The sequence below is a fragment of the Lynx canadensis genome, chromosome F2 (genome assembly GCF_007474595.2).
Source record: "Lynx canadensis isolate LIC74 chromosome F2, mLynCan4.pri.v2, whole genome shotgun sequence".
Classification (NCBI taxonomy): domain Eukaryota; kingdom Metazoa; phylum Chordata; class Mammalia; order Carnivora; family Felidae; genus Lynx; species Lynx canadensis.
Genome location: NC_044320.2, coordinates 50,458,626 through 50,477,574, shown reverse-complemented (window position 1 = coordinate 50,477,574; position 18,949 = coordinate 50,458,626). Strand labels below are relative to the sequence as shown.

The 18,949-nt window shown below is 39.3% G+C and overlaps 1 protein-coding gene across 3 annotated transcripts in view; it reads left to right on the top strand.

Moving 5' to 3' along the window:
- The window catches only part of RALYL (RALY RNA binding protein like), a 407,386-nt gene that overhangs the window by 259,519 nt on the left and 128,918 nt on the right, over positions 1 to 18,949 (top strand). For all 3 annotated transcript variants that reach the window (XM_032591937.1, XM_032591936.1, XM_030304338.1), the window contains exon 3: positions 17,915 to 17,947. In XM_032591937.1, coding sequence (XP_032447828.1) covers positions 17,915 to 17,947 — 33 coding nt within the window. The remainder of the gene's footprint in view (positions 1 to 17,914; positions 17,948 to 18,949) is intronic.

The following is an 18,949-nucleotide window of genomic DNA, read 5'->3' as shown; positions in this document are numbered from 1 at the left end:
TCTAAAGTAAATGCTCAAAGAAAAAGAAGGGAAGGGAAATATTTTCCCTAATTTTCAAGAGGGAGTTTTAAATTTCTAGGGTTTTGTCCCATTTTTCTTTTTTTTTTAAGTTTATTATTTGTTTTGAGAGAGACAGAGGGGGAGAAGCAGAGAGAGACAGAGAGAGAGGCAGACAGACAGACAGAGAATCCCAAGCAGGCTCTGTACTGTCAGCACAAAGCCTGATGCTGGGCTCTAACCCATGAACAGTGAGATCATGACCTGAGCCAAAAGTAAGAGTCAGACAATCAGCTAAGCCAGTGAAGTGCCCCTGTCCCATTTTTCTTAAAGTACAATTGAGAGTGATATTTATGGTCTTGCTTGTGTCAAGATTGATGGAAATTTCTTTATATTATGTCCATTCCTGAGAAGTTAGTGCTCTGTACCCCCTCACTGACTGCTCCTCTGTGCAAGGGCTTCTACCATAGCATTCCCATCACACATGCAAGGATGCTTTGTGACCATACGGACTGCTTATCTTGTAAATAAGAAAAAAATAGTGAGAAGAGAAGTGTCACGATGTAGAAGAAAGTCTGAGTACATACAAAATGGGGAGACGAGAAAAGATGAAATCAATATTCACAATCTAGATGGATAGGACTGAAGTAATGAGAAGCCAAACAGCTTGTTGGCTTCTGTCATCTTTTCTCACTTTTATAAGGTAAATGATTTTAAAATCACATATAAGTATTTTATAAACGTAATTTTTTTATCTTTATAAAAATGTATTTTCTCCTGGTCAATTAAAGTTTGAGAGTACTTATCACAAATTATAAACTAATAGAAAATGTTGTTATAAAAAGATTTTTTTATTTTTATTTGAGAGAGAAAGAGCATGTGTGAGTGGAGGAAAGGGGCAGAGAGAGAGAGAGAGAGAGAGAGAGAGAGAGAATCCTAAGCAAGCTCCACACTCAGTGTGGAACCCAACACGGGGCTCAATCCCATGATCCTAGGATTGATCTGAGCCAAAATCAAGAGTTAGATACTTAACTGACTGAGCCACCCAAGCGGCCCTAGAAAGATATTTTAAAGTTTTAATTATGAACAAGTTTCGCACTGTAAAAAAAAAATGAGGTTTATAAGTTTATTAACTTTGTTTGGCTTTAAATATATTAATTAGAAAACAGTCCACAAATTTTCTTATAAAAATTACATAAACTAAATGCAAGAATAATTCTCCCAAGTTGAGTTATAAGTGCTAAAAAGCAAATCCTGAAATGTCCCTTTTTTTCGATGCCTCAAAAGATGAGGGCAAAAACGACAGCATAGTCTCACTAGATCATGAGTTAGCCACGTGTGATGAACGCTCCTCAGAAAAATGTGTTCTTTTGGAAACTAACTCTATTAAACTTTCAAAATTTCTTTCTAATGGAATTATAGCACAATTAAGAATTCAACTTTATTGGTATTGTTAAATATCAGAATACTTAGGGTACAAGGGGATTTTCTTCCAAACCCAGACAGTGATACACTCTTCATTTATGTTTAGTGTATGGTGGAATAAAAGGACAAGGGGGTTGCTCTGAGTTAAACATATTACATTGCAAATGAAACTGCAGTGTTTCATGGTTTACACTTTAATATTTGTTTGAAATATCTTCTGCTTCTATGTCAGAATCACTCAGTTCTGAAAAGATATCCATGGTCATTAGAAGGAGCACTGTGTTGGAATTTAGGAAACCTGCAACCACATCATGTATCTGCTACTACCTGCCCATGCCAGCAAGGTGATTATAAGCAATACAACCTCTTTTAAGTCTAACTTTTTTATAACATGAAGGAATCAAGTTAAACCGTTTCTTCGTTGATTCCCATTTCTAGCACTCTGGTATTCTGCTGTTTATTTTTCAATCCAGAAACAAAAGGCTTTATTATCAAGTTTATTCATGTTTTTCCTTCAAACCCCATCCAGTATCTTAAAGTATTCATATCTTTTGACTAGGCAATTCCATTTCCAGAAGTATATCTAAGAAAATAATTCTAAATATTTAAATAACTAAAAATATGTGAAATTATTCTTAAGATGTTCTTTGCAGTTTTATTTAAAATATTGAGTAATCTGATCCAGCCAAAATGTTGTACAATAATGGGTATGGCACATCCATTAGATGGAATGTTCATGAATTGTTCATACTGACATGGGAAAAATTTAAGATTTGAGTAGAAAAACCAGCAAAGCAAAATTATATAAACAGCATAGAATTATGTAAGCATCATATATAAGCAGAAAACCAAAACTATTTAATAAATGAAACAAACATGCAGAGAAAAAAATGAAGATCAAATATTAGCTGTACTTCTTTGAACAGGAAGGATATGAGTGATATTTTTCTTGTAACTTTAATACCTAATGCAAATTTTCTTTAATGAGAATTTTATAACCAAAAGAAAAAGAGAGAGAGAGATTTAAAAGCCAGATTTTCCAAGTGTATATGATAAACATCACACAGAAACACACAACGGGCAACAATGAGGATTTTTTGTGCTTACTGTTGTACAAAAACCAATTCAATAGGTATAGCCCTTCATCCTTGGAACTACACTTCTTTAGTTACCGTGGTTATTAGAAAAGTATTCTAAAAAAGGCAACTTCATTAGCATTCAGTGCAGGCCAACAGCCTAGTGGGGTGAAGCAGTTAACTGCCAGGGCTGACTGCCGGAAGTGGCCTGTCAGTGCCACGATGGGATTAGGAGCTCAGCGTACCGCGGGGGGAGTGTAAGGAGCAGGGTGCAAGGAGAGCTGCTGAAGTCATCTAATCTTCAAAAATGAAAAGTCAAAATTTATGAGCCCTTAAGTAATGCAATAAAATAAGTAATCAGGAATGCGTAGTGATGGCATTTCTTCTGACTACAGATTAGTGAGCCAATAGTAAGACAATGGCGCTTGCCAGACAATAACTGTCCCTCCGTATTTAAAGCTATAATTCAGTCGCTTTGCTGCTGTCAATGCTTTGAAAGGGCATCGTGTATGTGAGCTACAAATAGTAACAGAATAGTTTGGAATAAAGCCCAGGTTTTGTCCTTTAGTATACAGAGCATGGGACATGACAATAAAAGAGGGGACAGTTCTGTGTTCCAAACTCTTAACAGAGAGAATCAATGAGTACAGGAGAACCAATGGTAATGAGTCTGAGTATGGTAAATGTATCAGAGTGTATGTATCAAGAAGGGGAAAAAGAGGTAGAGGATGACCCACAGATAACAGATAATCAGGTCTAAAATAGCATTTGGAGTCAGACTGCTTAGCAACTCTTAACAAAACTATTCACAGCATCAGGGTGGAGACATTAACATGATATTATGAGAATTCAAGAAGAATTGAGGTCAAATTGTAACCGCTGATTTCTTGATTTGCTGAAGATTGTCTTTTTCTCCTTTTATTTCTTTTTTACTCTTTACTACCTAAACTCAAGATAATGAATCTCATGTTTAAAGTGTTTAGAAAGAAAAATTGCATAACCAGTATTTGAAAAGATGGGCTAAATTAGGTAAAAAAAAAAAAAAAGTTGAAACACATGGCATGAAAAAACTTAAAGAGATTATGAAAGAAGTAATATTAGGCATCCACTTAACTGAAAAATTAAATGTATTATTTTTAAAAATGTAATGCTGAATAAACAAAAAGCAAGAAAGAACAGCTTATGCAGGCAGGCAGTAATTAGACAATTAGTAATTGGACAGTACTTAGACATTGTCTACCAACACAAATTGGTAAAGAGAAATGAAGGACTTCACGTGGGGTCAGCCCTGAGAGTCTTTTGAGAAATGATAGAGACTTGGAGAAGAATTTCTGATATCAGCAATACCACACCATCTCCAGCCTGGAAGGATAACTTATCTCTAAGCCTCTATTAACAGACCTGACTGAGGGGCGCCTAGGTGGCTCAGTGGTCAGTGGGTCCGACTTCAGCTCAGGTCATGATCTCATAGTTCGTGAGTTAGAGCCCTGTGTTGGGCTCTGTGTTGAGAGCTCAGAGCCTGGAGCCTGCTTCAGATTCTGTGTCTCCCTCTCTCTCTGCCCCTCCCCTACTCGTGCTCTGTCTCTCTCTAGCTCTCTCAAAAACAAATAAACATTAAAAAAAAATTTTTTTTAAAGAAAACAGACCCGATTCATGGATTTACCAAATTCAGCCTATATTGGAGATTCTCAGTGGATTTAGTGGAGGAGAAGGAAACATAGAATCACTAATCCAGTTGTTTATCAATTATTAAGCACCAACTGAACAATGTCCAGGGCACTGAGTATACATTAGTTAACAAAATGGACCAAACTCCTTGACCTTACCTTCAAGTGTGAGGTAAATGATAATAAACAAAAATCAATAATTAAGTTAAGCTCTATGTTAGAAAGCAGGAGGTGTTATGGAAAAAGTAAAACAAGGCAAGAGGGATAGGAGTGGGAAGGTGAGAAGTGATCGACTTTGAACAGGGTGGTGAGTGAAGACCACCTGAGAAGGTGATATTTCAGCAAAGACTTGAAGAAGGTGAGGAGCAGGTAAGGTTTCCCCTGAGGGGAAAGCATTCTGGGCAGAGGGATGATCAGCACTAAGTTCTTAAAGCAAAAGCACACCCAACTATTAATAAAAAGCAAAAGAGCCAATGTTTCTGGAGTAGAATTGAGCAAAGCTGAGGGCCAGGAGGAGGTGAGAGGAGAAGGCAGAGATGAAGTGAGGGTGCCAAATCCTGTAAAGCCTCGCGGACCAGTCAAGTACTTTGGCTTTCACTCTGAGTGAAATGGAGAGCCTTTGGGAGATTTTAAACAAAGGATTACCATGGAAGCCTTAAATTTCTGAAAAGTCACTTTAGCTCTTTGTTGACAATAGGTTATGAAAGAACAAGGGAGGAACGTGGGAAAACACGCAAAAGATTATAATGATTCAAAGTGGTAACCGCTGAGATGAAAACACAGTTATATCGTGGATATATTTTGAAAGTGGAGCCAGCAAACTTATAGATTGGATGTGGACTGTGAGAGAAGGAAGGAACGAAGGCAAAGATATTATTATCTACTGCTGGGGAAAATTTACTGGCTTAAAAAACTTACTGTTTGTCATATTTGGCAATCTGGCATGGGTTCGGTCGAGAGGTTCTGCTCTATGTGATGTCCAAATGGCTTCTGTGCTTACATATCTGGTGCTTCAGCTGGGGCTGGCTAGAACAGCTGTGGTGACTGAGCATCTTTCTCCACATGGTCTCTCCATGTGGTGAGCTTAGGCTTTATTATGGCACCGTGGTCTCAGGGTAATCAGTTTTACATAGTGACTGAGTTCAAGAAGGAGGAAGAAGCTGCCTGTCCTCTTAAAACCTAGGTTGGAAATTCCGCAGTGTTACATCTGCCATGTTATATTTAGAAGAGCAATGTATAAGGCCAGTTCACATATAAGATGAGGGGACATAGACTCCAGATCTTAATGGGTGGAAGGAAAAATTGATAATGAGCAGACTATCTACCATGGAAACCCCCCTGGTTTTTGGACTGAGCATCTGAACATATGAAATTACAATTAAGTGAGATGAGCAATACTCAAGGCAGAGATTGAAGTCGGCCAAGGTAGGCAGTAGAGATTAGGAGTTTAGTTTTTTGTTCAAGTGGTGATACCTATCAGATATCTAAGTGAAAATGTCAAGTGAGTAGTTGAATACATAATCTGGAGTTCAAGCAGAGGTCTGAGCTGGATGTGCACATTTGTGATTCATCACTGTGTAGATGGCATTCAGAACCATGAGACTGGATGAGAACAAACACCAAAGGGGTAATTAATGATAGAAAAGAGAATAATTCCAGGGACTGAGCTCAAGAACACACTGATATTTGAAGTCAGGATCTAGCAAAGGTGACTCAAAAGAAATAACTGGTGAGGTTGACTAAGTGGTATGAAACTCAGCGACAAAGTCCTCAGGGAGAAGGAATCAGTTGGGTGAAATGTTCTTCGGTGTTCATGGTAACTAGTGATTTACCACTAGACTCAGCACTGTGGAGACTGCTGGAAGCCAAAAAGGATATATCCACCAGGTCTAGGGTCTCGGCTCAGTCCTGCACAGTTGACTCAGGGAGCAACCCAGAAACAGATGGGACCTGGAATTATAAACCCAAGCTTTTGTACAAGAGCTCTAGCTGCAGGGTTAGAGGGACACTAACATGATGCCAAGATGCACCCCTGCCAGTCAGGTGGAGCTTTCTACACAATCCAGGAAGAGGTAATATTAAGTACTCTAGGCACATGATTGGCATCACCCAATTTTGTCAGCATGTGGCATTCGAGGTCATTAAATTCTGAAATTTGGTGCCAGGAGTTCATGTTTTCAAAGATCCGAGGGGAAAAAACCTCTGGGTCTGAGAGAGGTTGAGGGTACCGAGAAGGAAGATTAATCTGCAAGACAAGTTCGTCACTGGGAAGAGGGCAGCAACACAGTTAAGCAGAACATGCAGAGATGAACTGTTGTTTCCCATGCCCGTATCAGATGTCAGCTACAGCTTGGGTTGAATTGGTTTCAAGCATTCTACTAAGAGAAGGCAGAGGAGACGCTGAGGCTGCATCTCGGAGCTGAATGGGTGTGAGAGTGGGGGACACAGAGGAAGCATGGGGACTGGAGGGAGGGCTTGAGGGAGGCACGTGAGACAAAAGCCAACTGGTCATCTCCACCAGCGGGGGGCTGGCCTGCAAAGGTGTGTTTTATGTCTTTTAGCAGCAATCGCACTCTGTACAACTTACTCTGACAGGCAATCAAAAGACTGTACAGCATTGTATTGCCTCTGATCTCTTCATTTAAAATGGAGTAGAAAGATAAATGACATCATAAGGCTGCAAAAAAAGCAGGACTGAGGATGGAGATTTGAAACTGGATAACTCTGTGACTGATTACCTGCTTTTCCCGTCCGTGCTCTTGGCAGACACACAGTTTAATAGTTATTAGCAAGTAACTAAATAAAACCATTGAAAGAGACAGATGAGCAGCCAATGGCTGGTTTTCCTTAAATCTACTTCCTTTCACTACCTAGGTTTGGAACTGAGATAAGCAAATCATCCAACATGAAAATAACTGAATTTGCAAGTATCTCTCTTTTTTTTTTTTTTTAAGCTTACTTATTTTTGATAGAGAGAGAGAGAGAGAGAGAGAGAACCAACAGGGGAGGGGCAGCAAAAGAGAGGGACAGAGTATCAAAAGAGGCTCTGTGCTGACAGCAGAGAGCCCAATGTAGGGCTCAAACTCAGGAACCATGAGATCGTGACCTGAGCTGAAGACAGACGCTTAACTGACTGAGCCTCCCAGGCACCCCTGAAAATATCTCTTTTCAGAAAATATTTTTTTCTTATTTGAATAGAAAGCTCCATGCACTTGTATGCACTCCTTTCCAGTGTGAGGTGTGGTGAGGTTAATTCTGGAATCAGAGTAAAACAAGGGTGAGACTCTATACTCTCTGCCTTGGCCAAGTATCTTACTACTCCTCCCTCTAGTCCTACCCCTGGGCTATTGGAGTAAGCCCTTCAAGCCTCCCAGGAGAATCTGCCAATAGTTAATCTTTCTTGCCTTGAGGATCTTCTCTATACCTCATGTCCGTTCCCCTCGCTGCAGCTCAATCCTCCCAGCAGCGTTGTGAAGCTGCACTGCAGCCTGTGCGGGGACATGAGCCTTGCAGCCTCAATTTCCAAAATGGCAAAAGTCAGGACCGTGCATGCCAAAACTGCCCCTGAGATTCTTGGTTGATACCACAGCCATCCATTAACCTGTCCCTGGAGTTAGGAGCACAGATGGTGGGAACTGCAAATGGAACTTACCAAGAGGTCTGATGATAGCTCTAAGCAGAAATTTCAATTGAGCATGAAAGCCCTTGTAAAAAGGTATCACAGGAAATTGAGGGGAAAGCTGTTTTTTACTCCAGAGAAACAGAATCCACTGTAGACAGATCTCACTGCAGGAGTGAATAGCACGTCAAATTAAAAATATCAGCTATTATCATCATGAGGCATTAAGTATACACTATTATTTGTACACATTGGCATATGGACTCTACGTCCAGAAACCTGGGTTCCACTGCAGGCTTTATACCTCTTTATTCCTTTTTATAAGTTTGAGCAAATTTCTGTACCTTCTATTCTCACAGAGTTGGTAAATACATATTCGCACACCATTCTTCTCCTTTCCTTTTATGTTTCTGTGGCAGACATAGGTTAATTACAACCCTCTTACACCCAGAGGCCTGAATAGGTTTTAGAATCCTTATCAACACCTTGTTCCCAGCAGCCACCATCAATTAGTCAGAATTGACACAAAAATTAAAACTTATTTGACCTCTCAGCTTTAGAGCATAGAAGCTTTTAAGGAAATGATTGCTCCCACTCTTAGCCGTCTCAGACCATTTCCTCACAGCCTCACCCAGAGCCCTGCTTTGCCTCAGATTTCTCAGTGCAGTTGACAGGACACCATAAAAGGCTATACTTGGGATAATCCTTGTGCATTTGTTACAACACTACACCCCGGTAAGAGCCACACCTGGGAACAGGCTATGGTTGGCACGAGAATGCACTGTGAGTGCCTGCTCATGGTCCGGAGACAAAAATGTCTTGAACTCTTATTCCACCAAAGACACTCATGGTTGAGTCGTACTCAGACTTCCTCAGGCAGGGGGAGGTGAGGAGGTTGGTGCCTGTACAGACCAGTGCTTCTTCCCATGCCACGCACCAATATAGTGTGTCCTTCCTGACAAGATTATTGCTCCCCAGGCAAGAGCTTCTAGGCATCTAAGCCCTGGTGGGCCAGCACAGAAACCTGGGCTGCTTTTGCTTCTGTTTTTTCTCTTTAAGTGAGGAGAGGAGAAGAGCCAAGGTAAGTACTACACACAGATTCTGATGTTTACTGGCTGTCAGAGAATTCATCTACAGTCACCTATGAGTATCCTGCGCCTATTACATAAAGAAGACTCTTGTTTGCTTTTTAATTTTCTGGCAGTAGATGAATTTTTAAGAATACTGATAGAATCGTGTTATATTTTAGTATGTAAAATGTTCAGTAAAGGAAGACGTCTATGAATCAGTTTACAAGTGCTTATCTTTGATCAAAATCGTCATCTTTTGCTCAAATTTAATCATTTACCTTGAAAAAAAAAAAGCCTTGGGGGCGCCTGGGTGGCGCAGTCGGTTAAGCGTCCGACTTCAGCCAGGTCACGATCTCGCGGTCTGTGAGTTCGAGCCCCGCGTCAGGCTCTGAGCTGATGGCTCAGAGCCTGGAGCCTGTTTCCGACTCTGTGTCTCCCTCTCTCTCTGCCCCTCCCCCGTTCATGCTCTGTCTCTCTCTGTCCCAAAAATAAATAAACGTTGAAAAAAAAAATTTAAAAAAAAAAGAAAAAAAAAGCCTGTTTAAATCATAACGCCTTGGAATGATGAAAATGTCATGTAGATGTGTTTAGATTACAAATGGTTGATGATGAAATGTAAACTTTAAATATCAAAGTAAGATTCCTACAATTCAAAAAATGCTATTAAGCTGTTCATAAAATGGCATGTCAAATCATTCCATAAATAATAAGCAATCTGTTAGCTAAGCATTAACTCACAATGACACGGACCACCATGGCGTCCCTTTCTGAACTTGGCATCTATACACCTAGAGGCCTGTTAGTGAGCCTAGGTATCTCTCCTCGATCCTTTTCTTCCCATTGTACACATTCTCTCTGGGGGCCTCCATTCTCTCCCTCGATGTCCTATGCTAACTCTGTTTTGATGACACGACTCCCAAATCTGTATTTCCAGCACAGAAGTCTTGCCTGCATTCCAGGCATACATGTCCATCTGTTACATACCTTCACCAACATAGCTCCGCGTGATCCGCTGTTATACAACTGCTGCACCAACCTGTTCCCCAGCCTGGACTCCCTATATCTGTTAACTGGCCATGAATCCAGGAACAATCTGAGCACTTGGGGATAAAAAATAATAATAACAATGATGGCAGAAATCTATTAAGTATTTACCTATTTATTTATTTATTTATTTATCTAATTGATTTAGTTATCTATTTCATTACTTACTTATCTAATTCTCACAACAGCCCTAAGAGTTCAGTTTATTATTACCTCATTTTGCAGATGAGATCATTGAGGCATAAAGAAAAGCGCCTTACTTTTTCAAGGCCACACAGCCAGATGTTAAAGTCAGAACTAGAATCAGGCTGACTGATTCTAGGAACTGTGTCCTTAAGCTCTTTGGAACATCCATCTTAAATGTAGGTCAGGCTTGGGTTGCCATTGCTAAAGAGAATAGATCAGATGGTGGTAAATAGTGTTGCTTCTTGGCAATTTTTACTGCAAAACCATATAAATATCATAGGGAAACATACTTATGAGTCACTTTGGACTCATAAAAAACCCACCAGTTTTACAAAAACAAGGTAGTTGAAGTCATTTCTGCAAAAACACAGTATCTCCCCAAGCACAGAGAGTGAGAAAGCAAGATGCCACCCTGACGGTGAGCATTTGGCTCAGCTTGGCTGGAGCATAGAATTTGTAGGCTGAAGTGGCAGAAGACAAAGCTGGGAAGGTACTAGAACAATATTTTGAATAAACTTTTACTTACATTAAAGGATTTGGACTTTACTGTGTAGGTGAATCCTGGAAGTAGGGGTGCGGGAGTGAGGCAGGGAAAGTTCATTTGAAAAAATCATTCCTGCAAGCCTCCTATGAAGTAGGAATGACTCTAGGTACTTGAAATACAGTGAGTTCCTACTTTCAAGGAGTATACAGTCTTAATAGGGGACTTGTCAAATATACTAGGAATGTTGAATACATCATGATTAGGTGTTACAGGGTGCTATCAGAACAATTATAAAGCACTCCTAACCAACCAATGGTGCTTTATGAGAAAACATTTCCTGGGAGCACTCACAGATGTGTAATGAGGGGAATTACATGATCATATTGCATGATAGTTATTTTAGAAAGATGATTTTGCTAGTAGATATAGCTATTCCAAAGAATACTGAAGAAGGAAGGTGAATGAGGAGGTTTTTCTAATAGCTCACATAAAGGTTGATGATCATTTAAACTGTAATAATAAGAATTAAGAAGTAAGTAAAGAACTAAGAGGACTTTGGGCGTAGAAACAGCAGAACTAGAGGGTCAACTGAAAGTGCATGCCATTGGAAGGGAGTTGAAGAGAGAGATTATGATCTTTCTAGTTTGGTCACCTGATTAGCTGATTATGCCATTGAGTTAAGGATGAAGAAGAACAGAATGAGGGAGGCAGACAATGAATTTTGTTTGGAACATGTTAAGTTGAAGGCATCTACAATTAGAGATATATGGTGGACAGATACAGAGAGATAAATAGAGTAATACTGAAGACAAAAGTTTGGAAATATCAGGGGTGCCTGGGTGGCTCAGTCGGTTAAGCATCCGACTTTGGCTCAGGTCATGATCTCACGGTCCATGAGTTCAAGCCCTGCATCTGGCTCTGTGCTGACAGCTTGGAACCTGGAGCCTGCTTCAGATTCTGTGTCTCCCTCTCTCTCTGCCCCTCCCCTGTTCATGCTCTGTCTCTCTCTGTCTCAAAAATAGATAAACATTAAAAAAATTTTTTTAAGTTTGGAAATATCCAGCATATCAACAACATGTGAGACCAGATAAGATTTCTCAGTGGAGTATAGAAACTATAAAGAAAGGAAATGTGATAATGCCGTTAGGCACATATAAGCAAAATAAAACAAAGGAAATAAATTGATGAAAGACAATGCACAATGCAAGACATGAGCACATGAAGTTTAGAGCCAGAATGCCTAAATTAAAATCCTAGCTTAGCCACTATTAGCTGTGTGACCTTAGGCAAAACATTTAACATCTTTGGGTATCAGTTTCCTCATCTGTAAAATGAGATCTATCTCAGAGGATATCATGATGCTTAAATAAATCAGTGTTTATAAAGCATTTTTAATAACACCTGGTCTTTAATAAATACAGCTTACATTTTTTTGTTATTAAATACAAAGTGTTATAAATCCGTTAACCCCAAATATTGACCTTCACTTTGCATTCTGTTTTTATTTCTTTACTGTGCCTATTTTTCCAAAGGCTATAGTTTGTTTATCTTATTATACTCCTAATTCTAGCCAGTCTAGAATGAAGTATTATTAAATTCACTACCCAGTTCATGTTAAAAGTAAATCTTAGGAAAGACAAAACCAGTCTTTTTCTTCACAAAACAATTACCTTGTTTAAAAAACTCAGGAAAGTTCTCTCTGGGCATATCGCAATGTAATCATGTGTTTCTAAGGATTACACTGATAAACAATTTTCTCCAAAGGGATATTTCTCCTGGTAGTTTCCTTCTTTTGCATTCTTTTTCACTTTTCAGGACTAAAATCACAAGTGTGAGCTTTTCACATTTTCAGGCAGTTTCAGCTCATAGAATTAACAACCTATCTTTGGCATGGTCATGACCATCACAGTCTACTCTGTGCCAGGAACTGTGTTAGTTGCTCTAAGTACATAATCTCATACTCTTCACAAGATATGTTGTAAGTTGCTTATGATGTTGGCTGTATAATTAATGAGAAGATATGTAGAAAAAAAAAAACATCTCTGAATTAACTCAACTGGGGAAGTTGACTTTATGTAATGAAACCATGACTAAGCAGTTGGTTAGAAAGCAGAGCATTGTTCTGTGTGGGCCAGTTATCACCTCCCTCTACAGTGTGCCATCATTTTGAGGATGAGACATGGCGTAGGATTGCCTGATGGTGGCTCCCCACAGATTTCCTGCTCTGTATCACCACTGAAAATGCTTGGGGCTCCAGGTACCTAGGGCTCATTTTCAGTGGCTGGGAATGACTAATGGACAATAATCTTTCCTTTCTGCTCAGCTGGTGGAGCATCAGCCAGAACCTCCCCTGGACCATTAGAAGGTTTAACACAGAACTTTGATGAGCTTCTTCTCTAAGCAGACTTGCAAGTTTAACATTCTTACCAATCTTGAAACTGGAAGCTAGACTTTTAACCCAAGACCATTGTCTGGAGAATATGTCATAGTAATTGAGATAATAAGTAATAGAAGCTTAGTGACAGGACTGTCCCTGTAAGATGAAGGTGTCGGGATTAGCTTTATGAAGGAGTTAGATAAACTCATAAGGCAAATAGATCATAGGGAAAGGAATTAAAAACTAGTATTCTGGTACAGAAAAAGAACGCTTAAAGACATCAAAGGAGATTTGTTTAAGTCATAAAGAGACAAATATCCTGGAATAAAGTGGTTGGGAAGAGAAGTGATAAAGAGCGACATGGAAAGTTAACGTGAGGCATGTTTCTCACAAGCTTTCGAATGACACACTAAAAAGTTTGGGCATCTTCCTATGGGTATCAAAATTGTCAAGAAATATGGTGACGCGAAAATAGCATTGTAGGAGAGTTGATCTGTCAGCAGTAGGTGCAGAGATTTGGTGATGTAGAAAGGTAATTCAAATTATTCTGAACTTCTTTTTTTTTTTTTTTTTATGAAATTTATTGACAAATTGGTTTCCATACAACACCCAGTGCTCATCCCAAAAGGTGCCCTCCTCAATACCCATCACCCACCCTCCCCTCCCTCCCACCCCCCATCAACCCTCAGTTTGTTCTCAGTTTTTAACAGTCTCTTATGCTTTGGCTCTCTCCCACTCTAACCTCTTTTTTTTTTTTCCTTCCCCTCCCCCATGGGTTCCTGTTAAGTTTCTCAGGATCCACATAAGAGTGAAACCATATGGTATCTGTCTTTCTCTGTATGGCTTATTTCACTTAGCATTACACTCTCCAGTTCCATCCACGTTGCTACAAAGGGCCATATTTCATTTTTTCTCATTGCCACATAGTATTCCATCGTGTATATAAACCACAATTTCTTTATCCATTCATCAGTTGATGGACATTTAGGCTCTTTCCATAATTTGGCTATTGTTGAGAGTGCTGCTATGAACATTGGGGTACAAGTGCCCCTATGCATCAGTACTCCTGTATCCCTTGGGTAAATTCCTAGCAGTGCTATTGCTGGGTCATAGGGTAGGTCTATTTTTAATTTTCTGAGGAACCTCCACACTGCTTTCCAGAGCGGCTGCACCAATTTGCATTCCCACCAACAGTGCAAGAGGGTTCCCGTTTCTCCACATCCTCTCCAGCATCTATAGTCTCCTGATTTCTGAACTTCTAATTCTGGGAGAATATCTTGATATATATTAAAATAAAGAGTGCCTATTTTGACAGGTTGTTTCCAGTTTCTTTCAGCAATATAGTTATAGGTTGGCAAAACTTTTCTTTTTTTTTTTTTAATGTTTTTATTTATTTTTGAGAGCTCTCTCTCTCTCAGAGTGTGAGTGGGGGAGGGGCAGAGAGAGAGGGGACACAGAATCCAAAGCAGGCTCCGGGCTTTGAGCTGTCAGCACACAGCCCGACGAAGGGCTCGATTCACTGACCGGGAGATCATGACCTGAACCGAAGTCGGACGCTTACCGACTGAGCCACCCAGGCACCCTGGTTGGCATACCTTTTCTATAAAGGCCATAGAGTAAATATTTTCAAATTGTGGACGTACAGTCTCTGTTACAACTACTCAACTTGCTACTATAGCACAAAAGCAGCCTTAAACAATATGTAAATGAATAAGCGTGACTGTGTCTCAGTTGACTTTATTTATGCACTCTGGAATTTGAAAGTTCATATAATTTTCATGTGTCAAAAAGTATTATTCTTTTTTGATATTTTTCAGCCATTTAAAAATGTATACTTATGGGCACCTGGGTGGCTCAGTTGGTTGAACATCTGACTTCAGCTCAGGTCATGATCTCACAGTTCGCGGGTTTGAGGCCTGCTGTGCTGACAGCTCAGAGCCTGGAGCCTGCTTCAGATTCTGTGTCTCCCTCTCTCCCTCCCTTACTGACACCCTGTCTATCTCTGTCTCTCAAAAATAAAAAAAACACTTAAAAGTTAAAAAGAAAAAAAAGAAAAAGAAAAGAAAAATGCACACTTGTGAGCATGGCCCAACTGGTAGAGATGCTGAATCACTATGTTGTACACCTAGAACTAATGTAACATTGTGTGTCAACGACATAAAAGTCATTCCTAATGTGTGGGTTCTACAAAAACAGGGGAGCCTGGGTGGCTCAGTCAGTTAAGCGTCTGACTTCGGCTCAGGTCACGATCTCGCGATTCGTGAGTTCGAGCCCCGCGTCGGGCTCTGTGCTGACCACTCAGAGCCTGGAGCCTGTTTCAGATTCTGTGTCTCCTTGTCTCTCTGACCCTCCCCCGTTCATGCTCTGTCTCTCTCTGTCTCAAAAATAAATAAATGTTAAAAAAAAACAAAAACAAAAAAACAAAAACAGGTGGTAAGCAGGATTTGGCCTGTAGAACAGAGTTCACCAATCCCTGGTTTAGAGAACATCAGTCAGAACTCTCAATCCAGTATCACTTTGAAAATTTTGAATTTTCCCCTGAATTCTTCCATTGAACATTTGGGAGGAAATAGTTGAAGTGAGTAGAGTAGTAAAAGAAGAAGGAGACAATTCACCGGCTAGTGAGACTAACCATATCAACCACGGGTGCCGGTGGGGCAACATATGTCCTTACAATGCTCCGATCCACCGTTTGTCTGAAGCCTTCAGTAAAAGAAAAGGAAAATCAATAAGTAAATACTACTTCAAACACATTCTGACTCAGTGTTTCAGTAATTGCACAGGGAAAGGCAAAACGGTGGGTCTTTCTTTTCTTCATGTTGTTTGTGATAACTTCAATGAAAAGAGCACCGTGCAGGCCTTAAACAAATGATATGAGTGGGGACACTGAAGGAGGTTTTAGTGTGAAACAGTGTGAAGTCGCAGCAGCTGTGAACAAAGAATTTACGTTTGGAGAGACCAGCTAGGCTAGGGTAAATAATGAGAACCAGCCTGGGAATAGAGTGAAGAGAGGGATGTGAAAGTCACATAAAGGAAAAATTGCCAGTGCATTGCTCATTGAGATGTGGAGGATGAAAACGAGAGGAATCAGATATTTTAAGTGTTTCTTTTACTGGATTCCTCAATGCCACTTAGAAACAGGGAGCAGTGAGAGGCAAGGGGGACACTGAGGGAGCAGAATGGGGAACTAGGAGCCTGCGGGCTAGCACCTCAAACAAGCAAATTACACACATACGCTAAGGTCTGACAGGTGTGAGTCTGAAATTATTGGCTAAAGGGATCCCATTTAATACCCACATGTTATCTACTTACCAAGTATTGCTGATTAGAGTGTAATGGAAAATCATTACTGTCATGATGTTGATGATACAAATAGATAAATGGTCCCCTGCATCACACTGCATAGAATCCCCCTCATTTCTTCCAGGTAATTTCTTTTGATCACTTAGCACTGGTCATGTCTTATAAAACAAGCATATCCAAATATATTTCATTATTTATCTTCAACTTTTTCCCCTTAGTTCTGTTTGCTTGATCATATCTTAAGTATATGGGAACAACAAACACACAACATGGCAAATAATATCCAGGGAGGTGTGAATAAAATCAGAATTCAGAAGATGAAAAGGCTACATAAATGTATGCATCCAAACTCTGAGAACCATCTATTGGTTTTCTCTGCTTCCCTACCTGCCACTGCCCAGAGGGATTGCTAGGGTGCCTGTTCCCTAAAAGAGGCCCTTCGGGCTATGATTGTTCACTTAAAGCAGCATGACAAGTGGCAGGGAGCTGTGTCAGCTCTGCCCATTAAGTGGGACAAGGCATATTTGTAATAAACTATTTTTATAAGCATAAAACAAAATAGAGACAAAAAGTGATTATTGCCTTCATTGTGTAGGTTCATATAAAAGTACAGTATTTTGGCCTAATTCTATGACAAGCCCTTTCAATTGTCCACTTCAATATGTAGTCAGCTTGTGTGGTGTTGGTTACAGGATTAAATTTCCTACCATTTTCCCACAGCTATTTACATGTAAATAAAATATTTTAAAACACGAAGGCTCTTTAAAGATCTTAAACACCAGAATTCAGATAAAAATGTCTTTATTTAACAGATAATCGTATGTTAAGAAACTTGTATGAAAACGAAGTGGCCAATATACAACCACCACTGGTCTCCTTAATTGTCAACCAGGGAACATTTAGAAGTGTATACTCTCCTGATTGATTTGCTTTTTGCAAAGAATATACAATTAATTTGTGAAATATGAAAATTAACTGGAAACAATACTAGCCTATTTTATAGTGAGAAAAGTAAGCCCCAGAAAGCTTTTCAAGTGGCTTGCTCAAGATGCCACAGCTAATCGGAGGCTTCAGAATTAGAATTCTTTTTTAATATGTTAGGAGGTACAAAAATACCTGATTCTTAGGAGACACAGAGGAGGCAGTAATACTCTAATCTGTTGATCTGACTTCCCCTCAGCCCACCCCCCAGTCTTGCTCCTGCCCATAAATGACCATGAATGTCACGCTGCTTCTTTGTTACAGAGTATTTACTAAAAACAAATTACTCAGCCAGTATGTAACCAAATACATTATAAATGTCTTTACTACTACAACAACCACAAATAAATATATCAAAACTTCTACAAATTCCTATTAAAAAAAGAAATAAGTAGATATAGAGAGTGCAAATCAGAATTAGACTAACAGTATTATTACTTTAATGTATCATTTAATGCTACATTCCCATTCCAGTTTTTCATTTTATTTAGCCTCTGCATTAAGACAGCCCGAATTTGAATTAGTCAAGATTAGATCTTGATATATTATTTGTAGCTTTTATTAGTGCTAAAGTGTACATTTTCATCTAAACAAATATAATAATTTTGTCAGATTCATATGAAAACAGTTTTTAAGTGTACAGCAAATTACTATGTTAAAGTAAATGTTTCATATTTTTTCACAGACTTGAGTCAAAGGAGCCTTTCCTGTCTGTTGGGTGAGTACATGTCTAAATATTTTAAATCTTAGTTCTTTAATTGATTTTTAACAAGGGCTTCTGGGATAGTGTTTTCAGTCACATAATTCCATATTCAGAGTCATCCCACATCATTGGGTCATATCCTCAGCAACACTGCTATCTACATTTTATAAAGATTTAACTAAAATGCTCAGTAGGCTGTTTTATGACCTCAGAAATTCAGCAAATGAATGCATATGAAATTCTGTATCCTCTAAAAAAGCCAAAAAAGGTATACGGTAATTTTCTATATTCTCATCATGCAAAGATATACTCAGATTGGTTTCACAAATTCCCCTGAGCCACAGTTTCACTATTCCTAGTCTGTCTTCTCATTTTTGCACTGTTTTCTCTTCATCTACCCCTACTGTTTCTTCTCCCTTTTTTTCCTAAGTCTGTCTTCAAAGTCTGTGCTGTCTTCTCTCCTTTTCTCCCATTTCACTTCTATTTTTCCATTGGAGAAATCAGGTGCTTCTCTGAAGGCAAAGCCAGTGAACCATGAGACAGTTTAAGACCAACACTTGCCTTCTCTGGTAGTATTCTGAGTTGCAGTACATGTTCTAATAATAATGTATTGTTGACAAGAATATACATGTACTATTTCCAGGCAATTTGCTAGTTAAGAATCAGCCAATTGTTTTTATTGATCTACCAAATGATCTTTTGATTAATATATTAAAATATCTCATTAGGGGACTTTGGCATGCTCGGCATTGTGGTTGATGTTGTAAAGTATCAAAAAGTGCCAGAATATGTGATAGTTTAAAGGGAAATATGCCATAGTTGATGAGAAAAAAATCACATATAAACAGCCACTATACTCAAGCTTAATGAGCAGAAACGTGGGATGGGAGTGTATTTTTTAAACGATCATATTAATTTTCTTTGTTTGCCGTCCTTGACTATGTCTGTCACTCCTTGAGCAACATGGTTCCTTTTCTCCTTCTCCTCCTCATAAGAGCTTTTGAGAAACCCATTTGA